Below are 25,046 nucleotides of genomic sequence, written 5' to 3'. Positions count from 1 at the left end.
AAAATGGAAATTCCTATAGAAATTACAGATGCTCCAGAAGACAATTGAGAGATACTGGCTTGCATGATAGGTACTTAACAAAATATACGGCCTTATTTCCTCTGCAGACATTCAGCAGTGTTGTTACTAACGAGGACATTCGCTCCCGAATCAGTGGAGGCTATTATAAAGCCTTCCAAGGATCAAGCATTTCTCGGGTGGGTTCTCATTTCTGGTCCCACGAGGAAAGTCTGTTAAGAAGCTGGGTGTGCAGAACTTTGTAATGACGTGCTTGTCTGTGCTGGGACACGGGCCTCGGAGTCCACTACTAAAATCTTGATCATTTTCATTTCTGGGGGGAGGGGGACTTTATCTGGGACCACTGGACGCCAAGCGTGGGGCGTGTTCTCTTTGCCGAAACCTGCAGTCTCCTGGCTCCAGGAGGTGCAGCCCGTGAACAGTAATTTCATGTTTCTGAAAAAGCACGCCCACACCCAGCACCTCATCCATTTTTCCTGGACCGCACTGACTAGCCCAGAGAGGTGAGGGGCCTGCCCAGGGACACACAGCCTGGGCTTGGGGGTGGGGCCGGGTCCTCTCGCCCCCTGGGCGTGCTCACATCTTCACAGCCACGAATTTTGTCCATTATGGTCCTTCCTATTCTGGATGGCGAGAAATTGGAGCTACGTGATGAGCTTGCAGGTTATGGATGAACGCGTGGCCCTGTCTTTTCCCTGAGACAACCAGGTAGCACAGGTGGGGATTGCCCACGGGGGTCTGGCTGTGAGGGAAGGCCAGGGAAACGCACGTGGCTGGCCACCCTTGAACCCAGGGAGCACTCCCCACTTGGGTGGTGGGTAGAATGCTGTGGGGGGCAGCCCTGCGTGGTGGGAGGAAAGAGACACCTCTTGGAGGCCACGTTCAAGCCCTGGCTTGCCCCCCCCTGGCGGGTGGCTGGTCTGTCCTGGAGCTTCTTGGAGTTTCCTTCCAGTTTCCCTGCCTGCGAGCTGGGATTAACGGACACATGCCCTTGGGGCTGCTCTAGGGTGAGCTGAGGTCACAGTGGGTGCCGTGTGGGGCCGTGAGGGAAGCCTGCTTGCCTTCCAGGCTGCCTCAGTGGTGAGGGTCCCTGGCCCGGGCCATCAGCACCACGTCACGGGGGGCTGTCCTCAGACCTGCGTGAAGACGGAGGCTCCAAGCCTTGTCATGTGGCAGAGCATGATGGGAGCACAGGACAGACCCGGCAGTGGGTCTGCTCAGCAAATCTGGTTCTTGCTTGGCCACCTGGAGCAAAGGTCATATGTGGCTTTGGAAGAGGCACATATGGGGCCTTTAGGCACTCATCCCTCTGAGACTCAGTTTGCTGGTTCTGTAGAGCGGGCATAGTGGCCGCTGCCCCCGAGCCTTTGTCTGGGATCCCACTCACACGTGAGGGATGAGCAGACAAAGCCAAGGCCAGGAGGAAGGTGGCTTCAGCATGGAGGCCGGGCTGCTTGGGCTCCCCACTGCTGGTTGCTGGCCTGGATCCCGTCCGCAGGGACGCGAGGCGTACTGCTGTCAGGGCCGGGTGCCATTTGGCCCGCCTGATGCCACGGAAGGCGAGGCTCTGGCTGTGTACCTTTCACAGTGCCGGGGACCCCTGGGAATGGAGGGATCCAGTTGGGGGCGTGGGGTCCCTAAGATGTTCGCGTGACTTCATTTCCACCTCCCAGTGGAGAGCCCCAGCCCGCCTGAGGCCAGCTTGGAGGACAGCTGCCATGTGAAACCCAGTTATTTCCCAAACAGTGAACAATCCTAGTGATGTCATGGGCCCTGCCGGAGGGCCCAAATCAAATCGGTTCTGGTGCTGGTGCAGGCTCCCGTGACACTGTCCCAAGGTGACGACACAGCCTGGCCCTGGGGCGGGGGAGCGCAGAGCGTGGGGCCTGCAGGTGGGGCTCCCTGTCTGTTTCTGGGGGTCCCATTTCGGGAGTGAAATCCGCTCAGAGGAGGGCAGGCCTCAGCAAAGACTCCCCCAGGTCAAGGAGCACCAGAAACAGGTTCCGGTGGCACCAGACAGCTTGTCCCCCAGCCCCCCCTCCCCCCCGCGGCAGCAGCCCGGGGGTTCAGAGCCGGGGCAGCATCTGGGGCTGAGGTAATGGGTCTCAGGATGGAAGTACTGAATGAGTGGGCACAGAAGGGGGCCCAGACGGAGCCCGAGGTGGCCTCCCCCGTGCGCCCTCAGGCCTGGCTGAAACCTAATCCTCATTCTTGGGCCCTCATGTCACGGCCTCAGCCCTGGCTTCCCATCAGCCCGCTGCAGTCAAGCTGTTCTCACTCTTCTCTTTTCCTCCAAAGGAAGGACCTTTGCCGATGAAGTCATGGGAATAAAAGCTCCCTTTGCCCCCGAAAACAGTGGGAGCCTGAAGTCAACTTGTTGTGTGGCCTCCCGATGTCCAGGAAGGCGACCTTTGCTGTTTACTGGAACCTTCCAAACACATGACATCATCTAATTCTCGAATCGTGCGATTACCCCCATTGCACAGATGAGGAAACTGAGGCTGAGATCTTGGGACTGGCCCAAGGTCACTCGTCCAGGTCTAGCCTTCACGACCTGGGGTCAGCAGCTCATTCAGTGAACATTTGCTCAGTTCCCCGCTACATGCCAGGCCCGGGTCAAGTGCTGGGGGTAAGCCGTGCAATCCTGGACAGGTCCGTGGGCCGCCTAGGTCTGGCAAGGGAAGGTCTGGTCTTTTTCACTTCCACCCGGAGGGTTTCTTGGTGTATTTTCTGCTCATCGTTTCCATGTTTTCGATTGATTAACTTAAAAAATCAGCCTAGCTCACCTTCGAGTTTAACGTAAGAGGGTACATGTTGGTGGCTCTGTCTTGCCATTGTGAGAAGAATTACATTCGTCAGTGTGGTTGCGATCCAAATAACCCCAACTGCTGGTCCTGAAGAGCCCTGGGACAGCCGATTAGCTTTGGGGAAGTGACACTGGCTCCTGGGGTGTTTATTCCAAGCAGGGAGGTTCTCTTTGCAGCCCACTTCCTCCTGCAATTAATCGACGTCGTGCCTGGCCACCCTCCCGTGTGCGTGATCCAGGGGCCTGGGGGAATCACCTGCACGCAGCAACAGTAGCCACACTTCCGGCTGAGTGGCACTGGGGACCGAAGATGAAGGACATGGCCCCGGAGGAGCGGACGGCCTGACCTTTTGTGTGGCTGTGACCACCCCTTCTTTTTTTTTTTTTTAATTTTTTTATCGTTTATTTATTTTTGAGACAGAGAGACAGAGCATCAACGGGGGAGGGGCGGAGAGAGAGGGAGACACAGAATCCGAAACAGGCTCCAGGCTCCGAGCTGTGAGCACAGAGGCGGACGCGGGGCTCGAACTCACGGACCGAGAGGTCATGACCTGAGCCGAAGTCGGACGCCTGACCGACCGAGCCACCCAGGCGCCCCTGTGACCACCCCTTCTTAAGTCACGGATTCCTGGTCAAAATGCATACTTTCCACCGGGCCAACTGGTCGACCAACTGGAGTAGAGGTCTGAATTGACCACAGTGAACTGTCATTGGATCACTTCATTTATTACAGATATTTACATGGGACTGTCAACTGCTTGATTCCAGCAGTCACCGTCCCTGCCTGGTACAGGAAAGATGCTCAATAACAGGAGGGTCTTGTCTGCGAGATACTGGAAAACCCAAGTCCAGCGGAAGTGGTGAGAAGCGTCCATGGACCCTGGCTCATCTGGGAACCAAAGGGAGTTGAGCCTGGGTTGGTGGCCACTGAGGGCACTGTGTAGCACTCTTTGGTCACCAAAGTCTCAGGGCTGCTGAGGAGTCTCAGTTCACCCAACACCGTCTGTGGGAAAGACAAGTGTGCACCCGCCCGGCAGACGTGAGCTCTTTGGGGCAGGACAGGTGCCCTCATTCCTGTGGGCCTGAGAGTTTGGTGGGCTTTTGCACATGTCCCAAGGTTATCCGTTCTTCTTTCTGGAAGTCCATACTGGCCCCCAAACCGATGTGTCCTTGTTTTCCAAGGAAGAGAAGAAGATGGCTTGGGTTGCTCTGCAGACGTTCCTCGTGCGAATGTATGTGAGTGTCTGTCTCCCGTGAGGATCCCTTGAGTGTTCAGTTCCTGTGAGGCAAATCCGTTTGCCCATCCTGGTGCCCCGTCTCCACCTGCTGTCTGCCAGTGGCCTGTTGTCCCTCTGATTCTGGTTAAATCTGGCCAGTGGGAGGCACCAGCAGGAGTCCGGGAGGCAGGAAAGAGAGTGAGGTCGGGGTATCTGTCCTGCCACTTGGTCCCCGCTGGGCCACAAGGGACAGTGGTACAGGCTGCGTTCCTTTAGCAAAGGCCCCAGACCCTTGGCACCTCCCTCTCTCCAGCTGGAGGCTGTGGCTGCTCCTTCCCATGTCCCCGGGGGGGGGGGGGGGGGAGAGGGCAGGTGACAGCTCCCCACTGTTGCTGGACGCCCCCTGCTGGGAGCCTCTCCAGCCTGCCTACGCCTTGGAAGCAGCCCTTTGTGAAAACGTCCCCCATTACTCGATTCCAAGAGTCATCTGTTTCCTCCTGTGACCCTGAAGGACACGATGGGCCTGACCCAGGTGCTCCGTGTAGGGGCAGCGCAGCTGATCAGATGAGGGGCGGTCTGGCATCAGCGGGCCGAGGACTGGGCCCTGGAGTGGGATGTGCGCCCCCACCCCAGGTGCCTCCCTGTATCCCCATGAGGTGTGTGGGAGCAGAAGCGGGCCTTATTCTAAGATACCGCCTTTCGACTACCTAATTGTGATTTAAAAAAAAAAGAAGTCCATTTGACATGTTGAGTCTTTGTTTTGAAAGAGTGCGTGGCTGTCTTCAATAACTGTTCAGAAAACATTTCAGAAGATTCTCGTGTGGAGGGACTCAAGGGTGCCAGAAACTTCGTCTTCATTTGCATCCGCTCCGAAGGAGCAGGACCCCCAGCTCTGAGGACACCCAGTCAGCTGGTGGAGCTCTGCCTAAGCCCTGGGAGACACATTCAATCCTCCCACGAGAAGTGGGCCTGAGAGACCAGGTCTGGGAGCAAAGTGGACGTGGAGGGACCCAGGGATTCCTTCCTCAGAACCCAGGGATGTCAGAGGCCCCTCTCGTCCCCAGTGGGTTTCAAAGAAGAGGAAACCCAGGGGGCGCCTGCGGGGCTCCGTCGGTGAAGCGTCCAACTTCAGCTCAGGTCACGATCTCGTGGTTCATGAGTTCGAGCCCCACGTCGGGCTCTGGGCTGACGGCTCAGAGCCTGAATCCTGCCTCAGATTCTACGTCTCCCTCTGTCTCTGCCCCTCCCATACTCGTACTCTGTCTCTCTCTCTCTCAAAAATAAATGAAAAAAAATTTTTTTTTAATTTAAAAGAAGAGAAAACCCAGGTCCAGAGGGAGGTGGGGGCTCCCCAGACCTCAGACAGTCAGTGCCAGGGCTGGAACCAGGCTGGACCTAGGACCCCCGACTTGTAGTCCTGGGTCCCTTGATGAAGCTTGTGACCGAGGGGGAGGGCCACTGAGCACCCAGTGAGAGTCCTTCAGTGCGATACCTTGTTAAGGACCAGTGGGAAGGAGCAGGGAGGCTTGAACCAGTTCTACGTGGGACCCCGGTCAGACCCAAGGCGCCCTGGGGCAGACCCGAGGCACCCTGAGTCACAGCACAGTCTGGCAGGAGCCCGTTGGGCACTCCCCTCGCTCAGGAGGCCAACTGGGAGCAGGACACCACCGTGCCCGAGAGGCATCCCCCGGAGTCCCTGCAGGACCCCCACCTTTCCCTTCATGGGTCTGCTGGGAACTCTCGATGCGTCATGGGAGCAAACCACCCCAAGAAATCGGGGGATTCCTGGCCAGAGAGCACCCCTCCTGCTCACCTTCCGGGGAAGCCGTTGCTCACTGTGTCTTCCCTCAGCCCTGACACTGGCAGAGGACCCTCTCTCCCGGGCCCCGGGCCCGGCCTCCTCCCTTCTCGGTGCCCCACTGGAGCCTGAGGCCCAGAGACGGGCAGCTGCCGGCTGCGGTCACACAGCTGCGGGCCAGGCGGCGGCAGGCCCACAGACGCCTGGCGTAGACCCCACCCCGGGATCCTTCGTTCTGTGATGCGGCTTCCAGAAGCCACGGCCGGACACACGGCTGGGGCGGCAGCATTTGGAGGGCGCGGGGGCCCTCCCCGTGCTTCCCCGGGCCCCTCGGCTCCTTTGAGGCCTCAGACGCCCCGTGGGCAGGACGGCTGCTTCTTGCCTCCGTGCAGGAGGCCAGAGTCCAAAGCCCTGCCGCTGGTCAGCTCAGAGCCGGGGTGGCGGCTATGGTGTCCTCTGATGTCCCTGGTGGCCCGAGCCCTGGGGGGCCCGGCAGCACCAGCTGAACAGACAGGCAGCACGCGAAGGGGGGCCGTCCCCTGGGTGGGGGGCTCAGCCGCCACCCCCACCCCCACCCCCCGTCCGACCCAGAGCTGCTCAGTGCTCCTGGGTGGGGCTGAAGGGCTGGGTCCACTTGGACACGTCCAGGAAGACGGTGGAGGCCCCGTGGTAGAGCCAGAGGCGGGGCAGGGCGCCGTGGTGGGTCCAGGCGTCCCGCCCGCGGTCGTAGACCTCCATCTCCACGTGGTAGTCGCCGTCCACGCCCTGCCAGCGGCCCCCCGTCACGTACAGCGTGTCACCCAGCGGCACCAACGCACCGTTCTCGTGCAGGCTGTGCAGGGACTGCACCTGTGGGTGGGCAGCGGTCAGTGCCCAGCGGGCGGGCAGGCGGGCGGGTGGTGACGGTGGCCAGAGTGCCCTCGGGGCAGGATACGGGGGACACGCAGGGAGGACGACCAGCACCCTGTCCAGGACACCGGCACACCTACTGCCTGGGACCTCACCCAGGCTCCCTGTAACTCCCCCCGGGACCCTCAGACTGCCCTGCCTGTGCTCTCTCTCCGGCCCACATCGCCCAGGATGATGTCCCTGGGCCCCTTGGTCACCTAGGCCCAAAGTCACTCATATCTGAAGTCAGGGTGTTAGAGGCGCTGGGAGCTGCCTCCCAGCACGTTCCGGGCCGGGCCTCTGATTCATGGCTGCTCTCTTGGAGGCGACGGGTGGGTGGGGCCCCAGGGGTGCCCTGGACAGGGCTCGTGAGGCCAGAGAGACATGAGGGCCCTTGTGGAGGAGCCCAGGGTGGGCGGGAGGGAAGAGGCTCGTCTGTGGCCTCCACACGAGGACGATGGGCAGCCACCCCGGGCCGGGACAGGGCGAGGCAGAGCCTTTCGTGGCCGGGATGCCCCCGGATCGGTGGCCTGGGCCGTGACCCAGCTGGGAGGCCCCAGAAAGAAAGCGCCTGCCTGGCAGGGCCCACCCTGCACCTGTTTTGCACTGTAATGGGGGCCTCCGGTCAGCTGAGCTCTGACGCCAGGGGACAGCTGCGGGCGGCAGGAGGGCAGGGGCCCTGCTGTCACCCGGCCGGCCTGCCCAGCCCTCCTGGGGTGGCCGCAGGAGGCCGTGCCACCTCCTCGGGCCTCCGGGGATCAAGGACCTCAAGGCAGGTGCGGTGGGCCTAGGGTGTCCCGCTGGGGCTGAGGCCGCCGCCATGGCTCTGGGCACCGCCCCTCCTCTTTCTCCAGAAGGAACACAGAGAAAGGCCGGGGCTTGAGATGCCCGGCAGCTGCTCTCTCCCTGGGCCCCGAGGCAGGAGAGGAGGGGGCAGCAAGGAGGGAAGCGGGGCACCAAGGAGCTGGCTGTTCCCAGCTTACCCGCAGCCAAGGGATCCCCATCCCTGCACCCCCGTGGGTGGGGGACGCCCTCCCTCCCGGGCCTGGCCCGCACCAGGACAGCCACGGCCGTCCCTGAAGCACCTCTGGCTGAGCCTGGATTGGCTCCCCGAGAAGAACAGACCACCCCGCGCTGGGGACGGAGCACCCATGGTGACCGGGAGCCCCCGGTCCTGGGCTTTCCTGTCCCGGAATCCGGGCCCCTTACCTCCCTTCACGGTCAGCCCCCCGTGGTGACACCCCCCAGCCCCACCATCCCCAGGCCCACTCTCATGGCGTCGAGAGTCTTGGGAGGGTGGGGTGTTGCCCTGGGAGGTGAGGCTGAGGCCCACCTTCTGCCACAGGTTGGCCCCGGGGTCGTACACGTAGACCTTCTTGGTGTTGTCACCGACCAGGTAGAGAGTCCCCTGCAGTGCGGCGCAGCGGGGCGAGGACAGGTACTTGGGGAGGAAGGGCGAGGCGATCACGCTCCACAAGTCTGCGGGGACACGGCACCAGGCCCACCTTCACCAGGGCGGCCGCTCCCCGGGTCCCGGAGACCTCCTGCGGGGCGTGGACCCCGCTGCCCTCTCCTTCCGGAGCCCCACTCTCCCTCTGGGGGCGGGGCTCCGCAGAGTTTTGTCCTCAGGTCCGCAGGAGGGGCTCGAGGGCTTTCGGAGGCCTTGGCCTGGCTGCCGCCCCCACCCCCCACCGTCCTGCCTGGGCCCCGGGGCCTCTGCCTCTTTCCCACCCGGTCGGCCGAGTCTGGGGGTCCCACCTGACCCTGGGATCCTCCTCACACCCACCCTACAAAACGGGTCCTATTATCATCTCCACCACCCAGAGGACAGAACGGAGGGTGAGAGCCAGGGTCAGGAAGGCCACCGAGCCAGAGGGAGCCCAGCTGGGGCCCAAACCCTGGCACGGAGTCCAGAGCCCAAGCAGGCACCCACCAGGACTTGTGGGTCCGGGCCACCGCTCCTGGCCCGTGAGGCCAGCTCCGGGCAGACGCAGCGGCCGGGCAGCATCCAGGGCCTGGAGATGGGCTCCCCACCACCTAGCCCCCCGCCCCCACGCCTCTCGGCTGGCACGGGGCTGTGGCTCCGTGCGGGCTACCCACCCCCTCGGTTCCCTGCCCCCCCCCCCGGGGCCCCCGCCTTCCTCCGCTGTCACAGCTACCCCTTGGTGGGGCTGTGACCGTTTGTAAGAGGCCTCTGGCTGCCTGCTCCCTGCGCCCCTGGCCCCGCCGTCCCCGGGGTCCCCGCCCTCTGGCTCGCCGAGTTGGGGCTGTGGCCTGCAGGGGGGCCTGTGGCTGCCCGCCTCTGCCCCTGCCACTCGCCCCACCCCCCACCCCCCAGCCACGCGAGGAGTGTCCCTGCGTGGCCGGGCGTCTGGGTGCCGTGCCCCCTACCTGTGACAGGGTTGTAGCACTGCAGGGCCAGGGCGTTATATTTGCAGGCGCTGGAGCCCACCAGGTACAGCCTGCCCTGGCAGCCGGCCGCGGAGAAGTTGCTGACGTACTTGAGGGCCGGGCTGATGGGCGTCCAGGTGTCTGTGTAGGGGTCGTAGCTCTCCACCTCCACCACGTCCAGAGTGGTCCCTGTCAGGCCGGGAGGGGGTCAGGGCCGCAAGGGGCGAAGGGCAAGGGAAAGTTCCCGGAAATGCAGGCCTGGGGGCTTCTCGGAGGCGGCGGGGAGCATCTCGGGAGGGGAAGGGCTTGGCCTCGCGAGGCGGGTGACTTACCCCATTTCACAGAGAGGGAACCGAGGCTCCGAGGGGCGAGGGCACTTGCCCCGGGCCATACCGTCAAGTGGCGTGGGCACCTGGACCCAGGGACCCTCGACTCCAGACTGCACGGGGCGGGGGAGGGGGGGGGGTGAGGCCACTCCTATTTGCTCCCGCCTGCCCCGGGCTCAGGAACTGTGTGGGCCCTCTGCTCTGGGGCCTGGCTGCTGGGCCAGGACAGGCGGGGCACTTAGGAGGGGCCTCAGGACCACTTTGTCACCTACAGAGGCCTTGGGACACTCTTGCTCTCGGCCACAGTCTTTGTCTTTTCCAATATTTATCTAACTGTAAGGGTCCCTGGGGTGACTCCTTGTCACAGCTCTGGAGGGTAGGAGGGATGAGGCGGGCCTCAGTGCTCAGGCTGGGGGCGTGGTGGAATCAAAGGTGACAGCCAAGGCGGGGGGACCACTATGGGTCTCGTCACCCCAGGGACTTCACGGAGCAGGAGGTGGCCCCGGGGAGGACGGAGAGGGAGGCCTTACCGCCGATGGCATAGATCTCCCCGTTGAGCGCCACACTGGCGTGGTTCGTGCGGGCCTTCAGCATGGGTGTCACTGGCTTCCAGGCTGCCTCCTTCAGAGGGAAGCACCAGGCCTGGGTGGTTGACCAGGTGTCTGTCTTGGTGCCCCGGGAGCCACCTGCAGGAGAGAGTTCTGAGGGCTCAGGCGCCCGCCAGCCTGGGGTCCCCAGGCCAGTGGGTGCTGGCTACCAAGGGTCCGGTGTCCTCCCCACGCGGGGCCTGGGCACGGGGCGGGACGGGGGGTGGCGCAGTCCAGCTGTGTGACTTGGACGGATTGCTCCAGGCCCCGTAAGTAGGGGAGACGAGATCAGTGGTTTCAGACCTTCAGCCGTGAAAGCTGTTTCCCCAACCAAATTAAAATAGATTTTTTTTACTGTTTATTTTTGAGAGACAGAGAGACAGAGCGTGAACGGGGGAGGGGCAGAGAGAGAGGGAGACAGAATCCAAAGCAGGCTCCAGGCTCTGAGCTATCAACGCGGGGCTCGAACCCACGAACCGCGAGACCGTGACCTGAGCCGAAGTCGGGCGCTTCGCCGACTGAGCCATCTAGGCGCCCCTCCCCAACCAACTTTTAGACGGGCCCCCAACTTCTAAGACGGACAAGAACAGAGCGACCCTCCTGCCCATCACACAGCTCCTTCCTAGCAAAGCCTCCCTGGGTCTCCGTCCGGCAGAACACGGAACGGTTCTTTGCACCCATGGCCTGTGGATTTTCAATCTCTTCGTGTTCACGTCGCGGGAGTGTCTGCGGGAGTCTTGACCGGACGGCCGGGGGCCCCGCGGGGGGAGGGGAGGGCTGGTTCTCACTGGCGTCACCCCCACCAGCGACACCTGCCGGGAGCCGCGCCTGCCCACCTGTGACGTAGACGGTGTTGTTGAGTGCCGTCAGGGAGAAGCCCCACTTGTGGTAGTCGGGGAAGTCTGGGAGCGCCATCCACTTCTCTGGAGGAAGAGAGACGGGCAGGGGGGTCAGGGCGGCCGAGCTCGCTGCCTGCCGGGGCCCCCCTCGCCCCTCAGTGGGCGCGGGGATGTTCCCTCACGGGCGGGAGGAGCAAGGGGCGGGGGGCGACCCCCCGGGCCCCCACGTGCCCCTGCCAGGCCTGGCTCTCGGCGGCCCCCTCCTCCCCACCCCGCCCCCTGGAGCCCGCCCGGCACCCGGACTGGACACAGGACTGCGGGAGGTGGCTCAGGCTCCAGAAGCTGGGTCTCGCCCTGACCCTGCAGGCGGCCTCACTGACCCCAAATGGACAATTTGGCCCCTGGGTTGGGTCCCTCCTCAGTCAGATGGGGTGACGGGTCAAAGCGCCCGATCTCCGGTCACTAGGGGGTCTCTACGCAAGGGTGTAGGGGATCGGACTCGGGCCTTACAGCAGGCAGTGTGAGTCCAAACCCTAGTTCTTGTGCACGGGCTGTGTGGCCTCGGGTGACCCACAGCCTCCGTCTCCTCCTCGGTAGCCTAGGGGTGATTCCCACCTCCCGGGGACTATCTCTGACCGCGTGTATCTGTCACAGGGCACACGTGGTACCTGTTAGGATTACCGTCACCATGACTGAGGGACAGAGTAATTGCACCCACGTTGGACCCACCTTCAAGGAGCTACAGGAGGTAAACTGAGGCAAGAGATGAGAAAATGCTTTGGAAAGATAAAAATGAGATAGTGTGGGAATGTCCAAACGGACACATTCTGGGTGCTTGTGGAAGGCTCTGAGGGAGACCCAGGCCTCGGCGACGTCCCCTGGGAAGACACGCAGAATTCTGGGCCTTGCCGGGCACCTGCCCTCTGGGCAGGGACTGCGTGTCCCCCTGACTCATGTGTGTGTCACCCTGGGGTGGGGACTCTGCCCAGCAGTCACCAGGCCTCTGCCTGCCAGCGTGCCCCCCGCCGTCCTCCCTTGGCGTTGGAGGGACAGCTGCCCCCGGGCGGAGCCAGCAAAGCTCATCTCCTGACGTCAGTGCCCAAATCCCCTCTCGTCAGCCCCTGACCTGGGCCAGCCGGCCTCACACTGCCTCCAGCCTGCCAGCTACTGATGGCCGTCGGTGGCTGGCGACTGGCCCAGTGGCCCCAGGACACCAGCCAACCCTCGTCGGAGCTCTTGGAAGAGCTTCCCGGGGCCAACGTGGCCCCTGCAGAGACCCCGCCGGTGATGGGGCCCCGGGCAGGAGGGGCCAAGTCCCTGCCCTCTGGGTCCGCTGCCCGACCACGTGAGGAGCCCATTTCACAGATGAGGTGAGGTGACCCACCCTAAGGCTGGAATTAGAACCTGTGTGAGCTGCCCTCGTCCCTGGGCTCTCACCCTCCAGGCCACCTGCACCCCGGCCGCCCGCCCTCCCCCTGGGGCTGGGGTTCCATTGGGCGCACAGGCCAGGGGCCATCCTCCCACGCGGCAGAAGCTTCTACCTTGGGCTCCGGGGCCCCAAAGACCAAAGCTGGGGGCTGGGGCCGGAGGGTTAGGGGGCCCCGGTGCCCCCACTGTCAGCCTCCCCTGCCCCCACCACGGCCTCTAGACTCTCCTGCAGCCCCCCACCCCCCGCCCCGCGAGGCCCCGGCACAGCAGGAGGTGGACTCGGCGGGCCCCTGTGCACCTCGCTCCCTCCACCTGCAAGGTGGACACGAGTGGCTGACGTCGGCCGCAGGGACAGCGTGAGGGGTACTCACTGGCCTTGGTGTTGTAGAAGGCGAAGTTCCTGCCGTGAGGGGTGGCTTCCTCGGCCCCCTCCTCATCCTCCAGTGCCCGCCCGCCCACAACCACCAGAACCTCCTGCAGCTTCTGCGGGAGGCCCGGCAGCGCCTGTGGGGCCGGGAAGGCTGGGTTAGAGAAGCAGGTGACCGTATTCCCCGTGCAAGGGGCCCCCGGGTGCTTTCGGGCCTCAGTGGCCTCTTCGGAGGCAGGACTTTGGTGGGGCAGCCGTGTCAGGGCACCTGTGTGGGGTGATGTGCGTTTGAGTGCGTGTGTGTGTGTGCGTGCGTGCGTGTGCGAGCACATGTGCACATGCACGTGGTTGCCACGGCCCCAGGGCTGAAGGCAAGCGCTCAGGACTGGGAGAGACGCGGGCCAGCAGGTGCGTGTGCGCCCCAGACCTGGGAGCCGCTCCTTTCCAGAAGTCCCCACGTGCCTTCCAGAGGCGTCCCCGTACCCATCTTTGCAGCCAACCCCGACTCTGTCCCCAGACCCTCCCCTGGGCGGGCGTGCCGCGTGCCGAACCGGGATGACCCTGGCCCGGCGGGAGACGCTGGAATGGCTCCGCCCTGGTTGGTAAGAAGCCACTGCCCGGAGCTCCGGGGCCCCCGGGGCCCTCCTGCCTCTCGGGCCCCTTCTACAGAAGGCCCAGACTGCCCACTGCCAGCAGCTACAAGGCGACCGCCTAGTGGGGCGGGGCCCCGGGCCAGCCCGCTGTGCCCCGGGGGCGCCTGAGGGTCGCACCCCACACCCTGACCCTGGCCTGAGCCGCATCTTTGTCCCCAGACTTGGCTCCTGAGGAGTCCTCCAGAGCCGGGCCCCGAGCAGGCTGCCAGCCGCAGACGGGCTCATCGGCTCTCTGTCGCAGTCCTACCCTGGTCTGAAGCTTTGTCAGGAACTGCCCTGCCTGCCACACTCACTGCCTGGACGCCACGAATGCTCGAGAGCTTTCTAAGGGGCAGGAGGGGGCCTGCTGCTGTGCCCAAGCTGTGCGGTCTTCCCGGCTTGTTTTCCCTCCTCCCCAACTCCTATCCCTCCTCTAAGGCCCAGCTAGGACGCTGCCTCCTCCGGAGAGCCCTCCCTGACCGGCCACCCCTCCCAGGCTTTGGCCCAGCTTTGGCCTTCCCCATGCTGCCTCAGGCCCCTTTCCAGGCTTGTCGCAAGCCGTGGGTGCCGACCGGGGTTGTGAAAGATCACAAGACCTGGGTTCCCCTTCCCCTCACGTCCGGGGGCGGGGGGGCGGGCACACAGGGGCACGGGGCACCGAACAGTGGTGCGCTCCCAGGTAATCAGCCCAAGGCAGGCAGAGTTGCGAGGTTCAGGGCGCCTGTCCCCAGCATCCCCTCCCAGGCGGGGTCTCCGGGGCTCCCCTCCTTGCCCCTTACTCGCCTCGTCGTGACCCTGCGACAGGGCCACCCGACACTCCTCCGAGCCCCGGATCAGCGGCTCCGTGGCCAGCAGGTGCTGCACGCGCGGCCTGGGCACGGCGTCCAGGCGCACCAGGCTGAGCAGCTCGGGCAGGTGGACGGCCCGGGCCTGAGGGTCGTGACGCGCCCAGCGCAGCAGGGCCTCCAGCCGGCTCTGGTCCGGCTGCACTTGCAGCAGCTCGCCGGCCAGGCAGGTGGCCAGCCGGTCCCGGGGCAGCTGCAGGAACTCGTCCTCCCGGGCCACGGCCTCGAAGTTCTCCCGCAGGAAGGCCCGGGCCTTGGCGGCCACGCCCGGCAGCCCCTGCTGCTCCCCAAACTCGCAGATGCCCAGGCAGTTGGTGGCGTCCAGCTGGTGCTGCAGGTAGCGGCCGCAGACCTTCTGCACGGCGGGGAAGTGCAGGCGGGCGGCCGCGCGCGTCAGCGCCTCCACGTTGCCCTGCGTGACGGTCAGCCGGCCCGTGTACACGAAGTCCACCAGCTGCCCCACCACGGCGGGCTCCACGTCCCGCAGCTCCACTCGCGCCGAGAAACTCTCGGCGAAGTTGCCCGCGAACATGGCGTGGAAGTAGGGGCTGCTCAGCGCCAGGAGGGCGCGGTGGCAGGGCAGCTCCCGGCCACCCACCAGCAGCGTGAGGTCGGCCAGCTTGGGCTGGGAGCGCAGCCGCTGCAGGCCGTCCAGCATGTCCTGGGCGTGCGAGGGCACGCGGAAGTCCAGGTCGTCCACGTTCCGCACCATGGCTGCCAGTGCCACCCGCTCACGGGGAAGAAGAGCCGGGCCCCACCCCCCCGAGACCCTGGGGAGAGAAGAGGGCAGGGTCAGCCGGGGCAGGGCGCGGTCCGTCCGCCTGCTCGCCCACCCGACTGGCCGGCCGGCCGACCGTCGGTCCTTTCTGTCTTCAACAAACACTGAGCGTCAGCGGTGTGCCGAGCGCCTGGCCCGGCGTCTCGCCTGATCCAGCCCTGTAGCCCTGCGAGGCAGGGCTCTGTGTTAGTCCCATTCTGCAGCGAGAAGGTTGAGGCTCAGAGAGGGCCCCAGGCCTAACCCTGGCCAGGCAATCAGGGCGGGACGAGGCCAGCAAGAGAGCCACGCCTTGACCCCTCCACAGCTCTGGGCTGCACGGAACAGACGCCTCCCCCCCACCCCCGGAGCATGGGGATGGGATCCCTGTGGCCCCCCGCGTCCAAGTGGCTTCCTCTCCTCCCAAATCGGACATTGCTGGGGCGGTGATGAGAGTACTCGAGAGCTCCCCGGCCCCACCGATCCTCACTGTCCGTAGGTAAGTGGGGTCTCGGGCTGCCGTGACCTCGCTGGGCGACCTTGGTCCCTGTTCTCTGGAGTGAAGATCCAGAGTCTGGGGGGGAGAGGGACTCCGTGTGCACCCTGACACAATCCTCCCCATGGCCAGGCCGCACGACAACCCTGTGAGGTCCGTGCTATTAGGATCCGGGTGAAGGTGGGGAGACGCAAGTCACTTGCCCCAGGTCACACAGCTAGGAGTGGGGGAGTCAGGCTCAGCCCATGCGCTGAACCCCCAGGTTACAGGTCCTGGGGTGTAGGTTGGTAAAGACAAACACGACTGAGGGGAACATTCGGAGAGCGATGTCGAATCGGTGTTTGTATCATCTGATTCGGCAAATCCACTTCTGGGCTTATTTAATTATGTGCGTATATTCATTTATGTGCCTCTGACATTTTACCCCGAGAAAGCTGTCCCAAATCTTGCCCAGCACTACCTACAACCAAAAATAGCGGCACCCCTGGGAAATGGTCTGTCCACCAGGGGGCGCCTTCCAGAGCCATAAATGGAAGGAGACCGACCAGACGTCTCTGCGGACCAAATGTTTGCTTCGATGTGTGATCAAAATAACAAACTCCGGGAAAGAGAAGTATGAACTGTGGGTGCCAAGGGGCGGGGGCCCTACCGAGCTCTGGTGCTGTGGCCGTGGCCGTGGCTATGGTGGGAGCCCAATGCCCTTCCCCTCCCCACACCAGTGCCCCAACAGAGCAGGGCAGTGCCAGGGAAGCCCACCTAGGGGACCAGGCTGGGCTCAAGCCTGGACAGGACAGGTCAGGGGCCCCGCCCAGCACCCGTCCTGCCTGACCCCCTTCCAGGGAGGCTCTCCAGCCCAGTGAGGACAGGCGATGAGCCCGCAGCCACTGTCCCCAGGCCTCACATTCGCATCATTACTGTGTCCCCTGTGGCCAGCTGCTACCGCCGCAGGGGCCACCTTCTCGTGGGGCTTTCGTTGGGTCTGCTGACGCCTGTGACCCTGTGGTCTCAGTACACACGGGTGGGAGCTTCTGGAGAGTCTCAGAGCCTCAGCCTGGTGCCCGTCCAGGCCAGGAGTGAGGAGGGCTGAGCGGACAGGACAGCAAAGGGCCTCAAGCCAGTTGTGGCCAGTGACTAGACACGGGGGTCCTGGCTGCCGTTGGAGGGTGTCACCCGGCCTCCCTGTTGCCCACCTCTCCGGCCAGGACACGGAGGGGAGTGTGACAGCTGAGACTTCACCGCAACCCAAGGGGCCCAGCTTGACCAGGTTGGGGGGTCTCTCTCCGACCCTGTGATCTCTGTACTGAGCAGGCTATGTCACCATAGCCCACCCTCCCCTGCTGCTTCCTGCTGTACCTCCCACCTCCTGTTCCCGGGGTGCCCACCCTCCAGGGCCCCTTGGATCGTACCTCTCAGTCGGCCCCCGGACCTCTAAGAACTCAGGACGGAGAATAGGACTTCCCAGCCAGCGACAGGCACGGAGGGCCTGCTGGGCTGGGCTGGGCTGGGCTGGGCACCACGTGGGGACAGACAGAGGGGTATTTTTAGCTGCTGTCTGCACTGGGAGGGGGAGGGGAGGGAGGGAGAGGCTAGTGGGGGGGAGAGATCTTGCTCCTCCCAGGCCGTCTGCTCTGAAAGCCCACACTGGCCACGTCAGGAAGGCTGAGGTCCCCCGGGCCCCGGGGGCCAGGACACGTAGCAGGAAGCATTCTAGGGGGACAGTGGAGCCTGTGTGAGGGACTCAGGGGCACATGGGGGCCCCAGCTCAGGGCCTGGGTGGCAGGAGGGCCTGGGAGGCAGGAGGGCCTGGGAGGTACTGGCTTCTCCAATGGTCATTGACAGGCACTCCAGTGGCCTCTGTCCACCTCCCAGTGGGGGACAGTAAATATCACGCAGGCTCGTGAGCAAAGGCTTTCAGAACTCGGGGTCCAGGGTGGTGGTAGGGAAGTCTTTGGTGGTTAAAGTGGTGCCCAGAGAGGTAAGGAGGCATCCCTGAGCGCTCCGCCAGGCTGGTGACAGGGACGCTGGATCCAGAGGCTCCAGGTCATATCACGGCTTTGGCCTTGGGGCAGCCCCGGTGTCATCATGAGTTGTGAGAGCCAAAGATGGCTAAGGAATGGGGTCATCTAAAAATACAGTGGCGGCTTGCAGCCTCCCCTGTGGCTCTGTTCACGATGGTCCCCGGGGAATCCCTCAAGTCTGCTTCTCCGCTGGGCCCGGGACCTGGGCCACCGAGGCGGGGTCTCTGGACATCTCTCATGCCAGTGGTCAAAGCAGAACTTCCCAGCCAAGGACCCGCAGGTGCAGGGAGAGCAGCCCGCGGCCTGGGGTGGCCAGGTGAGGGTCCGCCTGTCACCCCTCCTTCCTTCGGCCACCATTGTGCAGTGTGCGGAATGTGCAGGGTCGGGGGAGGGCCAAGTTCGCCAGAGGCCTCCTGCTACCTCCCTGGGACTGGCTTGCTGCTGTTACGGGGCAGAGAGGCCCAGGTGGCTCCCGGTGGGACAGACCTCGCTCCTGGCAAAGTCGGGCAACTTCTCAAGGGTATCAGGGGATCGTGACAGCTTGATTCCTGGATGGATGACACCTGTGCTGCCAGCACAGCTGCTGGCCCTGCCACCTGCTGGGGAGAAGGTGGTGAGCTGGGGACCCCAGTCCTTGCTCTCACGATGCGTGCAGACTAGTTGAGAACTCAGTTGTTACACACATTACTGCCACGATTGACTAGCTAATCACCAGTCCGCAAGGTGCTCCCTACTCTGCTCACTCCTGCTTCCTGATTCCATGCTTCCCTCCCCAGCCCAGCCCTGCTCAGCCCAGCCCACCCCAGCCCACCCCAGCCCAGCCCAGCCCAGCCCAGCCCAGCCCAGTCCAGCCCAGCCCACCCCAGACCAGTCCAGCCCAGCCCAGCTCCGCCTGGCTCTGCTCCCACTCCAGATAGTCCCAGGATTTCCCCCTAGCCTTCAGCGTCAGCCTCAAGTGGTTGCGGGGGGAAGGCGGGTACTCATGGATGTCGCCGGCTCTCACCTATCCGGGACCACCCTGGGGAGGCCACTGGACGGGGAACAGAGGGGTCAGTCTGCCCTGGTGCTTGCAGCCAGAACACGAAGGGTTAACGTGCACCCAACCGAGCTGGAGGAAATGAGGCCAGGGTATTCCGATGACAGGCCCCTGTCACAGGGAGCTGCCTCCCCTTGGGCACAGCACTGTGCTGTGCCAAGAACGGAGGCCTTACGGGGACTCGCGGAGAGGAGACTCAGCACCTCACATGACAGGTCGGTTTGGGAAACCCGATACCAGGAGTTCAAAACAGATCTTTATCAACAGATTGCTCCTGAGTGGTGCAGTTCTTAAAAATATGCTGCTTGTTTCTTTTTATGATGATAAAAATAACACGTGTTCATTGCAGAACGTTTGGAAAACACAGAAAAATGTGAAGCAGCAAAGGACCGTCCCCATTAACACACGGGAATCTTCCCTTCCAGCCTTACACTTGTTGACGGTAGAATGGCCCCACGTGTGTGTGTGTGTGTCCTGTTTTATCATTTTATGTTACATCTCAAGTATTTCCGATGTGGTCAGTCTTTGGCAAGAGGATCTTCAAATTTCACCATACTGTGGATATATCACACTTCAAGAATTTGAAGTGACCTCTCGTCACTTCTATTACTGGACGTTCGGGCTGTGTCATCTTGGACTGTGGTGACCAATATGGTGCCACCTCTGTGTCTCTTTCCCCGGGACAGATTCAGAGTGTGAGATCACCAAGTTAACACACGTGATCATCTTTCCAGCTCGCACCTACCAGAGAGTGGTCCGGGATGGGCGGCTGAGGCACTGTCTCCAGCAGGAGGTAACACGGTCCCATACACTTGGCCCAGCACCGTCAGGCTGTGAAAGCCATCCCAGTGCACCTGACCCGCCCACGCCTCTTTGGGTGTCTTACATCTCCACTGGCTTACCGTGTCTATTTTTCCATCTGGGATTTATTTTGGGAATGGGGTGCCGTAAGGTCATGCTCCCCTGTCCCCCAAGTAGTTTACCAACACTCTCAGGACTATTGCTGACGGTGCCTCCTTTCCCCCACGGATGTGCTGTGGTGTCTTTATCTTAGGGCAATGTTTTCTGTGTGCAGTATCTCAGCTTTCTCCGTTGTGGTCTGTTGATCTGAGTGAAGCGTATCTTGGGGTTAGAACCACCTGGTTGGTGGACTTGGGCTCTACAATATGATGTCTTCATATCTGAAATATAAGCCTCTCCATCACCCTTCCGCGTAAATCTTCTTGTGTATTGTTGTTAGTTACCTGTGGCTGCATGACAAATGGCCCTAAAACCTGGTGTCTTAAGACAACAAACACGCCATCCCACGCAGCCTCATGGCCCTGGGGCACTTGAGCAGGTGCCTCTGCCTCAGGACCTGTCCTCAGCTGGCACCCAGGGGTCAGCCAGACTGCAGTCATCTGAAGGCTGGACTGGGGCGGGAGGCCTCACTTCTTGCCTGCACGGGCCTCTGTTACCTGCATGGCCGCAGGCTTTCCCCAGAGAGAAGGGAGCGACGAAGATGGGAGTCTTCATTACCCACCCGGAAGCGAGAGCGGTCCTTTCCGCCCTATTCTGCAGCCCAATCCGGGAGGGATACACAGGATGTGCTATCAGGACGGGGGGCCCTGGAGGCCCTCTTGGAGGCTGGCCTTCACAGCTGCATTTGTTCACTGTTCCTTTCATATGAACTTCAGAGTCATTTAGAGGGAGGAGGAGGAGGAGTGGGGGAAGTGGGGGAAGGAGGAGGAGGAAGGGGAGGAGGAGGGGGGAGAAGGAGGAGGAGGTGGGGGAAGGAGGAGAGGGGGAGAGAAAGGGGGAGGAGGGGGGAGAAAGAAGAGGAAAGGGTGGAAGAGAGGGAGGGGGAAGGGGGAGGAGGGGAAGAGGAGAGGGGGGAGAGCCGGGCTCCGCATCCAACCTGCACGTGTTGGTGGCAAGGGTGGCATCTCTAACACAATCACTCTAGTCCTGAGAAAGGTGACGTTCCCTCCCCACCTTTGGCACAGCCTCGTTTTTCTTCGTATCTGTCCCGCACACATTGACGGGGCCGGGATGGGGTTTCCTTTCCCCGGTGTTTTGCCAGCTCACTGGGAAGCTCCTGGGCTTGGCACTGGTCTGCTCGCCTCACTGAAGTCTGCAGCTCCGCACGCCTGTATCTGGGCAATGGGGGTTTCGCCAGCTGGCCGACAGGCTTACGGGCACCGAACAGGCTTGGAGCCGACAGTGTGGCCTTGCTGGGGTCAGCCCGACTCCGCAGGGATCACCTGCTCCCCCCAGGGGAACTGCTGGTGGGCTGGGGGTTTCCAGGCCGCTGAGCATCAGAATCGCCTGGAACGTCTTAAGGACAAAAATGGCTTTCCCAGCACCGGACCCAGAATTCCTGGGGCTGCTCCCGGGACGCGGGGCTTCTGTACGGCCCGTAGGAAGCAGAGGCTGCAGAAGGGCATCTGGGGAGTCGCCCCTGAGAGCCCAGCACAGGCGCCCGCGCCTTCTCCTTCCTCCCAGGCCTCAAAGCTGGGTCCCAGCCACCACCTCACCCCGCTTGGGGCAGTTGCACCGGGACCCCAGGTCTTCCTGGAACCCAGGATGGTTGTGGGGCGCCCCCTACTGGCCTTGGCCCAACCCCACCCCAGGGACAATGAGGTCCCAAGGCCCTAGAGGGACTTGCCCAAGGCTACAGGGAGTGAGCAGGGACCCCCCCCCCCAGGTCAGGTGGCCCCCTGGGCCGTGCTGTCCTGAGCACCCGGGGCCAGCACCCCCTGAGGCCAGGTCTGTGTGCACCGCGCACCCCTTCCCGGCCCCCTCCGTTGCCAGGCCCTTGAAACAACAGGGTCGTGCAGGCGGCACGAGAGGAGGAGGGAGACATCAGAGTGTCGGCCGCCTTCGGCCGCCAGGGCTCCCCAGCCCCACCCTCAGAGCCGCACCCCTGCCGGGTCTGGCCGGCAGTGCCCTGGGGACCAGCCGTCATATAGCTCCGGTGGTCACACTCGGGGACCAGGAGCCTGGAGTTGGCGCCCTGCTCATTAGAACCTGCTCCACCGTCGGACAGAGACGCCTCCCACGTGGGACTCAGTGCACCCTCTCCATGACCCCCGGAGAGGGCAGGTCAGCACCACAGCCCATTCTACAGATGAGGACGTGGAGGCTCTGTGGGGCTGAGGACCTTGGCTCTCGTGTCTGGTGGAGCTGGGGACAGGGGGCTCGGTGCCCACCCAGTGCCAGGACTCTCTCAGGGCATAGGCAGCTGTCCCCTCACTGTGGGCACAGGAGACAAAAAGCACAGTGAAGGCTGGCCGGGAACGGGGGTCTTTATTCGTGAACTCACGCGTGGGCCGGGTCCCCGGGAGGGCACAGAGGCTGAGCCAGCGGCTCCTCCCCCTCCCCCCTCCCCTGGGCGTCCGGCTGTGTGTTCCATCCAGCAGTGAGCCTGCCACCCACCAGGTTCCGCAGGGAGGCGAGGACCCTGCAAGGGACCTCTGTCCCAGGAGGTGTGACTGCAGGAGGCAGTTCCCAGTGGAAGGTTCTGGAAACCTCCCCCCCCCCCCCCCACACACACACACTGCCTGCTGGGGCAGGCACAACTGTCCTGTGCTCCTCCCCCCAAGCCCCCTTCGCTCTGGGGCCAGCCCGCCTCGGGTCCGTGGCCTGGGTGCAGGCCACCCTCCGGGGGCCAAATCACATCCGCGGCCAGCCATTCGGGGCTTGTCCCTAGAGCCCCTGGTGCCATGTTCGCTCAACACCCTGCAGCACCTGGGCTGTCCTTTGAGGGAGGAGGGTGCGGGTGACACGGGGGGGGGGGCACACAGGAAGTGGCTGTGCCTCGGAACCTTCCATCTGTATGTTCTCTGATTTAACAGCGCACATCTGAGTGTGGGGTGACAGCCGCCTGTGCCCAGAGTCCCCTTCAGACACTGGTTCTCTGCGAAAAATTCCTTATGTCCCTGCTCCCCCGAACCTGCAGGGGGGGCCCTGCCGCTGCCTTGGGCCGTGTGGCCAGGGCGGCTGGTCAGCTGGAGGAGAGGACAGGAGGCCCAAGGGAGGCTTCCTTTCGGGGCCCGGGTCCTCTGGAGCGCCCTGGGGGGAGCAGGGCACAGCAGCAGAACACGAGTCTGTCAGCGGGGCTGTACTGACCGCCGTGGGCCTTGTCTCTCACCCAGAGAATTCAGGAAGGCCTGACGGGAAAGCCGCTGGCCCACTGAATCAAATCCCATTCTCTCCAGCCCCCAGCTCTGTCATCTCACGGACGGAGACAGAGGCCTGGGGAGGTGAAAAGGCATGGCCCAAGGTCGGCAGGAGGCAGAGAAAGGCTGTGGACGTGGCCGGAGCCACCGGTGCTGGAGACGCAGAGGGGCGTGAGAGCAGGCAACTCGGCCCTGGAAGGACAGCCGGCGGGAAACCCGGGCCCGCATCCCAGGGGCCCGGAGGACACCCGGGCAGACGGCCTGGGGCTGGAGGGCAAGGCCTCTAACCTCAGGGCCGGCTGGGAGGCAGAGAGGGCTCCTCCCGCCCTGGTGAGGATTCTGAAACTGAAACTGAAACTGACTCGCATAGCTCGCATAGCGGGGGTGGAACCCGGCAGGGGTGGGACTGGACGAGGCCATCGGCACACCGAGTGAGTGTCGTGTGGAGTGTCGGCCAGCCCGGCCTCGGGGCCCACCCGGCCACCAGGTGGGGGGCAAAGGAAAGGAGCAGGGAGAGCCAGAACCCCTTCCCACGCCCCACTCCCAGGGGCAGGCTGCCGGCCGGTCTCACTCTCCAAAGCTGAACATCTCGGCTTCTTTCTCCTTCCAGAAGGCGAAACTGCGGTCGATGTAGCCACAGATGTCCTCGCTGTTGAAGCTGCCCCGCTGGCAGCCGGACCCCGGCCTCTGCGCGGGGGGCTCGGCGCTGCTGCTGGGGGCGGGGGCGGGGGGCAGGGGCCCCAGGGGCGTCAGCCCCGACTTGCGGCCGGGCTCCGCGTCCCAGGCGGGACCTCGGCTGGAGCCGAAGAAGCGGGCTTTGATGTCCTCGAAGCCGTCGGTCCAGGCGCGGCGGCCGGCGGCCACCTCGTCGGTCACGGCCTTGTGGAAGGCGCGCACCGCGTCCCAGCCGTGGGCGCCCAGGTGCTCGAAGACCTCGAAACACAGCAGGTGGCGCATCTTGCGCTCCTCGGCCGGCAGCTCGCACTCCAGGAGCCGGAAGTAGCCCAGCATGAAGAGGTCCAGCGTGAGGCCCCCGTAGGGCACGGGCGCCCCGTCCACGTGGGGCAGGAACTGCTCGGGGGACAGCGGCCCACGGGGCCGCCGGCTCAGCCGCCGCAGCTGCCGGGCCGGCACGTGTGCCATGATGGCCTTCCAGTTGCCCAGCAGGTGGGCGATGACGTGGCGCTGCTGCCACAGGTGGCCGAGCCGGGGGCCCTCGCTGGGCGGTGGGGGCGGCAGCCCAGGGCCCCCCGCCGCCGCCTCCCGAGCCGGCGGCGGCGCGGCGCGGCGGGCCTCCAGGGTCCTGCAGGCCGCGGCCTTGAGGGCCGGCGCGTAGGCCGACTTCTTCCAGTGGCTCAGGAAGAGCATCACGATGCGCTCCTTGCGAAGGCTGGCCAGGTGGGCGCCGGGCGCGGCCCCCGCCTCCGACGGGGCCTCCTCGCAGCCGATGCCCGAGTCGCTGGCCTCCTCTGCGTCCCCCGGCGCGGGCGCCCCTCCCGCGGGGCTGCCGTGGGGCTGCGGGGCTGCGGGCCAGCAGCCTCTCGGGCACCGCCCGGGCGGGGCCCCCGGCTCCCAGGGGCCCGGGTTTGGGGCGCAGGACGGGCCCGGAGCGGACTCGAAGTTGCCGCGCAGCGATCGCACGGACACGCCGCACTGCTGGATCTCGCGCTGCGCCTCGCTTCTCGGGGGGCCGGCGGGGGCCTCCGCGTGGGTCTCCCGCGGGGGCCTCCCCTCGCCCTGCACCAGCCCGTTCATGCCCTTCAGCAGCAGGGACATGCTGCGCACCAGCCGGGCGACGTGGCTGCACCAGAAGGGCAGGGGCTGCTCGCCGCGCTCCGCCCCCGCGGCCCCCGAGGGGCCCTTGGGCTCCGCCGCGGGGGCGGGAGCCTCCTCACCCTCGGGGCCGGGCGCCCGGGGCAGGAAGCGGCTGTGGACGGTGATGCTGACCAGGGGCGCGGGCAGCAAGGCCTGCAGCTCGGCCGCCAGGCGGCCCAGCTCGCTCTCGTACTCCTGGCAGCGGCGGCGCAGCTGCAGGTCGGCGATCTGCTTCTCCAGGTAGACCAGGTCGTCCTCCGTCAGCAGCTCCCCAAAGGGGCCCAGGATGGCCTGGTGCGTCTGCGAGTACCGCCAGGCCGCCTGCTCCGCGGGGCCCTCGCTCCCGCTGTCGCCCTGGAGGCGGGGAGGCCGGGTCAGCAGCGCCCCGAGCCGAGCCGAGCCCAGCCGGCAGAGGGCACGTTGCCCCCGAGGGTGGGCTGGCCCCCGGTGCTGCCACGGACCCCGGCCCAGCCCCTCAACTCCAGCTGGCCCTCGGCCGGACTTGGAATAAACCAGGAGGCTGGCCGGCCCCAGTCCCGAGTCTGAGGCTCCGGGCAGCCACTCCGCCCTCTGGGCGCCCCCTCTTTGCCCTCAGAACGGGGTCCCTCTGCTCTGCTCTGCCACG

General features: G+C 64.3%; 2 protein-coding genes across 2 annotated transcripts in view; both read right to left on the bottom strand.

The window, feature by feature from the left end:
- Positions 1-5,262: 5,262 nt before the first annotated feature.
- Positions 5,263-16,897, bottom strand: KLHL30 (kelch like family member 30). The gene is made up of 8 exons (XM_011285598.3): positions 16,799-16,897; positions 14,081-14,912; positions 12,670-12,802; positions 10,868-10,954; positions 9,975-10,130; positions 9,119-9,307; positions 8,061-8,206; positions 5,263-6,688 (listed from the first exon to the last, which is right to left on the bottom strand). Exons 2-8 carry the CDS (start codon positions 14,852-14,854, stop codon positions 6,437-6,439), a joined length of 1,737 nt encoding a protein of 578 aa, XP_011283900.2. The 5' UTR covers positions 14,855-14,912; positions 16,799-16,897; the 3' UTR covers positions 5,263-6,436.
- A 4,816-nt stretch (positions 16,898-21,713) lies between these two features.
- ESPNL (espin like) overlaps positions 21,714-25,046 on the bottom strand; it is a 29,090-nt gene continuing 25,757 nt past the window's right edge. Inside the window, exon 9 of the mRNA XM_023259923.2 lies at positions 21,714-24,775. Coding sequence (XP_023115691.2) covers positions 23,174-24,775 — 1,602 coding nt within the window. The 3' untranslated portion in view covers positions 21,714-23,173. The remainder of the gene's footprint in view (positions 24,776-25,046) is intronic.

This window comes from Felis catus, chromosome C1 (genome assembly GCF_018350175.1).
Source record: "Felis catus isolate Fca126 chromosome C1, F.catus_Fca126_mat1.0, whole genome shotgun sequence".
In the NCBI taxonomy this organism is placed as follows: domain Eukaryota; kingdom Metazoa; phylum Chordata; class Mammalia; order Carnivora; family Felidae; genus Felis; species Felis catus.
Note: the sequence above shows the minus strand (reverse complement) of the source record. Positions and strands in the feature narration are given on the sequence as shown.

What these genes read in the sequence shown, in the direction of transcription:
- KLHL30 (XM_011285598.3), bottom strand. Translation starts at nt 14,854, where the DNA reads ATGGTGCGGAACGTGGACGACCTGGACTTCCGCGTGCCCTCGCACGCC. An exon ending in GTGCTACAACCCTGTCACAG is followed by an intron (nt 8,207 to 9,118) that starts GTAGGGGGCACG and finishes GTGTCCCCGCAG; the next exon opens with ACTTGTGGAGCGTGATCGCC. An exon ending in GGGCCAACCTGTGGCAGAAG is followed by an intron (nt 6,689 to 8,060) that starts GTGGGCCTCAGC and finishes GCCCACCCACAG; the next exon opens with GTGCAGTCCCTGCACAGCCT.